Below are 7,848 nucleotides of genomic sequence, written 5' to 3'. Positions count from 1 at the left end.
AAAGTTTGTTAATTCTAAATGTTATTAAGAAAGTTAAGGAAATAAAAAAGAACAAGAAATTAGAAACAGGGATACATGAATTTTAAGGAATATATAGCTTTCTCCTCTCAATTTAAAAGGGACTATGTAAATCTGAAAATGTCGTCTGAATTATCCAAGTTGATGGTGTGCTTGTTAACTGAAACTTGAGGTATCTTTTGCAACTCAATATTCCCAATCGTGCTTGTTAACAGTGTGTGTCATGGAAGAAAAAATTGAGTTACTTTCAGTTCTTTTAACATTGAATTTTGATTATTGTGCCAATTATGCTACTTAGTTTAAGAATAGCCAGTGGATCCAAGCACAGTTAATAAATAATAATAATCTAATTTTCCGGCATGGTGCAGCAACAATATTTTTTTGGGTAATTGAAATTTCATTCATCCAAGAAAAAATAAGAAAAAAACATGCAACAATTCCAAAATGAAATCTGTTTTATAATAAACAAACCATCCTAGAAAGACTACAGTAAAGTAATAATACCGTAAAAAACAAATACCATAAAGAACAACTACGTTAAATATAAACCATAGTATAAATAAAAATGAGAAACTACATAAAGAAGTGCTCGAGCAAATATTTCATTACCAAAGAATTTTATTAATTTTTTAAATTCAAGTAAAGTTTTACTACTATGAGTGAACCATTTTCATTCAATCATTTATACTTTACTTAAATTATATCTATAATTTCTAATTTTTGAAAAAAAATAAATTCATATATTTTTCCTTTTAATATTATTATTTAAACTATTAGGTCCTATTATGAGTAAACCATTTTCCCTTTGCAAATTGGGGTACTTGCTATAGCTGCAGATGCGACTTTAAAAGCAGGGATTTACCAAGAGAAACTGCAGAATGAGGTAATGTTATTCTTTAAATTTTGTCTATTGCTACTCTGAATTGTTATGCCCTGAGAAATAATCTTAGTGTAGACATTTAACAAAAATATGCTGTTTCAATCTATGTTCTTGTCCTTTTGGGGAAAAATGATTGTATACTAAGAGAGTTTGTGTTCTAAGTAACAAACTATGAAATTGATCATGGCCATTTAGAAGCAAAAGAAGGTATTTTAGTCAGGCAGCAGTAGCCTTCATGGTCGACCTTCATGTGCTTTAAATGCTTTTGAAGACACGAACATTGTTCTGAAACAGATCATGCTTTCTTATCATTCTTAGGGAATAGGTACTGAAGTGATCCCCATATTGTTCTGTATAATATTTTGTGTCAATAAAGAAAGGATATAAGAACAGAAACTACAGAGAAATTTATTAATGAGAAGAAGTACCTGTTTGGTCTAGTAAAATATGAAGAAAGAGAAGCCTTGGGTCATTTAGCTTGTTGTATAAATCAGACTGCTTAGCCAATTGTTCTAAAATTAATATGTAGTGTATTAGTTGCATACGATCAGTTCATTATACAACATGCCACCCAAAGTTTGTCTTCGAAGCATCTTAACATCTTCTCATTTATAGCAGCAAGCATATCAGCAAGTTCTGAGCTTACATTAATCACAAAAAGGTGTTTGGAGTGAATAACTGCCTATAGCAAATGCTTATGCGTTTAACCAACTTATGTATTTGAATTTAAGTATATGGGCTGGTTGGTTGACTTTTTATACAGAGGCATCTTGACTTGAGCTATGGAATTGGTGATTTCCCCTTAATTGATAAATGAATTGAGCTTGGATGAGAATGTGATGGTATTAGCTCATAATTTGTTGATTGAAAATGTGATGGAGATTGTGTAGCATCACAGATAGAAAATCTTGGATGGATAATGACTATTTTTTGGTTATTTCACTATGAAACGAGTCCGTTAGAGAATAATTTATTATTTCTCCTGACATGGAATGTAGATTTTATTATTGCACTGTAAACTATTGGATTTGAAAAGATTAAATTCTATTTCCAAGCCTTGTCTGACCCGATGATGAAGAAAGTTACATGAGCAGAGATGTTCCCAAGTTTATGGTTTATCACAGCTCAAATTCAAGCTTTCTGAGTTCATCAAAATGTCCCCAAGTCACTGTGGTGAGATATAGAGCCAGATTTGAAACAAGGACAACTAGCAGGTACTGAAGCACAATGCACAACTAAAAAATTTCTGTAAGATGACCACTTAAACATAGTGTGTGTGTGTTTGTGTGTGTGAGTGGATGGGGGAGGGAAAGGGGAGGGCAAGTAACCTTTTATGGATAATTGATATTTCATTCTTCCAAGAAGAAATAGGACAAGAAAATTAAATCTGTCTTACAGACAAAACATCCCAAGGACTAAAGTGCAGGAAAGCAACACTATTACAAGCAATTCAATTTAAGGAACAAGAAATTCCAATCTATACCACAATAACTTATTTTCTAAGGAACAACAAGTCTTTCACAATAACTTATACACAAACGAGCTTTAAAGTCTTTCCCAATCTGCTAAAAAGGAACAACAAGTGATTGTGCTTTCTGAGGGTTCTTTATCTTGAGACAGCCAGCACACAGGTAGCCAGATCAAGCTTGATTGAGGATAGCAACACTAACAATTGTCTTACTTCACATCTACAATATTTTTCGATAATAAAATATCATGATAAATAAGATCATAAAAAAAAAACATACTCTCTGCAAGTATTTAACCAAGTATCATGATAAATTAACTCATGATTACCAAATTTCCACGAAACCAATAGAGCATTGGACAACAACATTCCCCAAAACAGTTCCACAAGTATTCCCAATGAAAACAATTTGCATCACTATGACAAGGATTACACTGAAGAAGTTGGCAAGGCATGTTCGATAAACATAGGAAAAATAAAACAAAATAAGAAATTTGGTTTGAACTTCTAATAGACAATATAACAAACAGTTAGTCAACATTGAAAAAGTAGCAAGCAATCACACTACACAAGAAACCATGAGAGCTCCAATTACTTACCAAAAGACAAAGATTCACCACATTTCATTACTTTTCAATTTCACCATGGAATGAAACTGGGAAGAAAAGCATTTTGAGTAGATTCATCCTCCCATTGGAGCTCTTTCCACCACTTTTCTTCACCGTAAATGCTGATTTTGTTTCCTTTTGCACTGTTGGAGTTGAGTGGAAGTCTCCTCAGCTTTGGGCATTTTCTAACACGAATTACCTTCATACATGAGTAGGGCAGTGCATCCAAGTAAATGCTCTTCAATTCTGGTAGATTTAATAAAACAAGATATTGGAGATTTGAAAATCGGTTTAAAGTTTTCACAAGCTCTACCACCTGTCGCAATTTTATCTCATTGATTATTTCTTCCATTTTATCGCAATTCAGTACAAGTAACCTCTTCAGATTTGGAGCCAAAATCAGCCATGTTATGTCTCTCAACTTTGAACAACCATCTATGCGAACATCGAGAAGGCTTTGAAAGCATGGTACACTTGCAATCACAGAGGTTTGAATTTCAATAGCTCCTTTTATTATTCTGCCTTCCCCTTCCCACACTGTCTTCACTTCTTCCAAACTTTCACATTCCACAAGGGAAAGAGTATTTAAACTCTTGAAACTCGCTAAAGATAAAACGTTCAATTGCTTTGAGTCCTTTAAATATTGAAGGCCAATCCATTCAATGAAGTTGTATAACTTCTCAGTACTCAAAAATCTATCAACAGCAAAAGCACTTGTTACGGTCAAGGTCAACACGTTCAAGTGGTTCAAGCACTGCAATTCCTCTACCAAGCATTCATTATCATCTTCCATTGCCTCATCCTTATAGAAAGGAAAAGAACCAATCATTCTCAATATTTCCAGCTTTGAGAAACCAGGCATCAACCCTCTTGGGATTTTGATGCGATTGTCTATGTACTGCAATTTGAAACATTTCAGTTTTTTTAAAGCCCTCAATTCAATTGGTAGCTCTCTTATGTTTGTAAATGATAGGTCGAGATATTCTAGAGATACCAATTTTGAAATTCCCATTGGAAATTCTGCAATACCTTTATTTCGTGACAAGTCCAAAACTTTAAGGACACACATAAATTGGAAGAAGTCATCGTCGATCATGTCTAAAGGTTTATTACCACTTAGAAACAAAGATTGGAGATCAGGACAGTTAGGTGCTTCCTTTAGATTTTCAATCTTGTTGTCCATCAGTGACATTCTTCGTACACCTGTCCATTTTCCAACCTCTGGCACTTTAGTCAATTGATAACCTGCTTGCACAAAAAACTTCCACTTCTCTGCTTCACATGTACATGCTATCCACAAACACATGTCACGAATCACATCATGCATTTTAACATACCAATCATCTACTTCTTCCAACAAACATGCCTGAATGAGAGAACCAATGATATGGTGGCCTTGATTTCGAGCTTGACTAATGTTGTCATGTTCATCCAAAAATCCTTCTCCTATCCAGCAATCTATAAGCCATTCTTTTAGAATAAAAAAATCTTCTGAGAATAAACTACAATATAAGAGGCAAGATCGAACCATGTCACTTGACAAACTATCAAAACTATATTTTAGAAGTGGATATACCTTTTCACCCATGCCTTGAAAAATCGAAGTAGCTGATGATCTCCTCAAGACTTCAATTGCATATTTCCATTCTTCATATGTAGTCTTGTAAGCCATGGCACGACCAATTGTGATGAGCGCCAGAGGTAGTCCTCCACATTCCTTGGCCACCTCTTGAGCTAAGTCACGAATATTTGGAAGACTATCAAAGGGATCTTTACCAACATGTTCTTCAAACAATTGCCAAGCCTTTTCTTCTGGCAAACATGTCACTTCAATCTTTTTATCAGCTCTCATTTGGCCACACACCTCGATAGAACGTGTTGTAAAAATTAGTTTGAAACCATTTTCTTGAGTCGGGGAAGGTATCCCTACCTTAGATAGATCCACTCGCTTTCTCTTTTTTCTCAAAACCCCAAAGATCTCTGTAGCTTTCTCTTCAGTAGTTTTATCATTCCACGTTCCACTAGAAACGCCTATCCTTTTTGCAATGTCATCTAGGACCTTTTCAACATAAAATCCTTTAGACACCACCACCCAAATAACCACTTCAAATCCACCGGATGAAAGAGCAATCCTGTTGTTGATTTCAGTCAAGAGCCTAGTCTTGCCAACGCCCCCTAGGCCATATATGCCAATAATTCCCACATGTTTTTCTTCAAAGCTACTCCACACCGTATTTAACATTGATTCCAAGCCTATGGCAAAGTCACTCGGTCTTTCAACCACTAAAGCTGCTGGTGCCGTCGTAGCTACCTCTTCAAAAGCTCCTTTCAAGTTTAAATCTTTAACATCATGGAGTTTTCTAGATACAGTTTTGCTAAATCTTAGGCTGGACATGTAATTCTTGGAAAAACAGCCTCCCATACATAATTTCTTGATTTCTTGAGGACCGTCTGTAATCAGTTGATCAACATCATTTATCATAGCCTCTGTTCTTGAAAGCCATCCTTGAACTTGGTCCAGCTGTTTCATATTTCCTTGTTCAGCGATGTTGACCTTTCTCATCACATCATTCCTTCGCTCCTTTAATTCGTCCAGTGCTGTGTTCAAGTCAGCAAGGTTTTCTTCAAGCTTGCAAGTGTAGATAGCTTGTCCAGCAGCACAATCCCAGCAGCGGGAAAATATGGTATCACACGACAATGGAATTGAGAGTAAGTTACCCATAAAGGAAAAACAAGAACAAATGTAGTTATCAGTAGAGAAGAAGACTGAGTGTTTAAAGAGAGGGAGAAAGAACAATTTGAGAAGCAGTAGTTTTATTCTTACTTGTCCGGACAACAAGAGTAAAGATCACCACAGCAAGTGTGTTGGTCGTCAAGGGAGGAGATTTTGCTTACTAATTAAATTATCAATGAATTTAAAAATTTAAAATATTTTATTATTTTTATTGTTGAGAACAATGAATTTAAAATATTAAATAAATTTATAAGGGCTTGTTTGTCACCTTACTAATTGATTCTTGATTCCCCTGTAACTCAAGGTTCCGATTGCTACAACCCAAAGTCTTCAATTGTTATAGTTGAAGTTTTGGATTTTATTTAAATTTCCTCTTACCATTTTCTTTATTTATTATATTATTCATTGTATTAATAATTTTAATGTTTACAATAAATAAGTTAATAATTGACAATTGGTGTGGAAGGCTTGGATGCAATTGAACTTATTAATAATATATTCCATTCCATGAAAGGACAGTACAACTGCTACTTATAATATATCAGCCGGCTAGTGCTAATAATTCTAAAGAATCTTAGGGAGATAACTAAGTACCAGCAACCTACCAAACTTGAGGTTTCGACCGTCATCTCCTTCATTTTGGATGCTTATTCTTTTCTCTCTTTTCATTTTTTAATTTCTCTATTCCCCCACTTGCAACAGGAAATGACATTTTCCAAGCTCATGACTTGGAAGCAGATGTCGACTACAATCATTTGGTTCTTTTTTAGTTATTTATTTTCATTTCTCGTTAAATTTCGTTCTTCTTTTCTAATTCGAAAGTTCTAACTCAACCAAAACACCTAATAATACGTGTCTCATTTTTTTTTAATTTAAGTTTTGGTTTTTCTACTCAATTTTCATTAATACCAGTAAGTTTTTAAGATATGGATATTGTCTAATCTTTTGTATTTTTTTTAATGTGATAATCTTAATATTATCTAATTTGCTCAAAATAAAGTATTTCATAAACGCACAAATATATTAAGATTGATTGTTATTTTATGCATCATCATGTGATGATGATGATGGACCTGTAGTTGGTTAGTTAGTGGTGCAACAGACTCTGCTGCATCAGATGGCTTTGGTGAGCTGCTGGTTGCCTTCTTTGACTGGTACTTAGATGCACTACTTTGTTAACAGGAGTTGAGCGATGAGATTTCTCCATTAGACTCTTATTACTGTACTCTTTTCTTCTAGCTTTAAACCCAATAATTCTGCAATTTGGTCCTGAATTTTCAGAATGTCAGGAGTCTGAGTTAAAGCTTCTATACCAACAAATGAAACATCTTAACCTCCTGGACTTGTAACTTCTTTGACTAGAGTGGTCTTGCCCACCCCCCATCCCGCAAAAACCTCCTTTCTTGATTCGAAGGCTTCAAAATTTTTGTAAGTTCATCCAAAGTGCTGGCTTTTTCTAGAAATCAATGGAGAATTGCACCAATAGCAAAACTTCAAATACATTGTCCCTGGAAGGAAATATTCTCCTGGCACCATGACCTAATTTCATAATATATATAATTTCATAAATATAAAATTTTTCTTTTTTAACAAATAGTTAGATTGTGATAATAAAAATTTTTCAAAAAGAAAGGTTAATGTCTTAGAACTAAATATTAAGAAGAATAACTTTCATCTCCATTAAAATTTTTCAAAAATATTTTTATTTTCAATAGTGTTTAATCTAATTCCACTAATGATTTTGTCAAAAGAAGCTTGACAAATTAGAAAATCCTAGTCGCTAGCAAACAATTTCATCCAAAGGTTCAATAATTCAATTAGTATGGCACACAGTTGAAAAATAAGGAGAATGTTTAATTTTTTTGATTGCCAACTGATCTTCTCTCTCTCTTTTTCTTTTTTTTTTTATGGGGCTTTTTTATACTAAAACATGTTGAGTTAATCATATTGGTATAAACAATATATAATGGTAGAGATTTAAACAGATAAATTTGGAAGTGATTAATTTGTGATTAGTAAATAATGTTGAGTGTTTTTCATCTAACTTTTTATATGAAGTCTTAATCTAAAATTATACTAATTTTTTTGTTTTTGGGAAAACATAAGGAAACTCATTCCAGGAATGAAAGGTAGTGCCAAA

At 33.7% G+C, this 7,848-nt stretch overlaps 1 protein-coding gene across 1 annotated transcript; it reads right to left on the bottom strand.

Moving 5' to 3' along the window:
* Positions 1 to 2,964: 2,964 nt before the first annotated feature.
* On the bottom strand, positions 2,965 to 5,701 carry LOC108663902 (probable disease resistance protein At5g63020). Its single transcript, XM_018129794.1, has one exon. The coding sequence runs from the start codon at positions 5,694 to 5,696 to the stop codon at positions 3,006 to 3,008; it is 2,691 nt and encodes an 896-aa protein (XP_017985283.1). The 5' UTR covers positions 5,697 to 5,701; the 3' UTR covers positions 2,965 to 3,005.
* Positions 5,702 to 7,848: the final 2,147 nt, after the last annotated feature.

The sequence above is a fragment of the Theobroma cacao genome, unplaced genomic scaffold (genome assembly GCF_000208745.1).
Source record: "Theobroma cacao cultivar B97-61/B2 unplaced genomic scaffold, Criollo_cocoa_genome_V2, whole genome shotgun sequence".
NCBI lineage: Eukaryota > Viridiplantae > Streptophyta > Magnoliopsida > Malvales > Malvaceae > Theobroma > Theobroma cacao.
Note: the sequence above shows the minus strand (reverse complement) of the source record. Positions and strands in the feature narration are given on the sequence as shown.

Bases quoted from the DNA above. Each gene is read 5' to 3' on its own strand.
- LOC108663902 (XM_018129794.1), bottom strand. From the start codon at position 5,696: ATGGGTAACTTACTCTCAATTCCATTGTCGTGTGATACCATATTTTCC.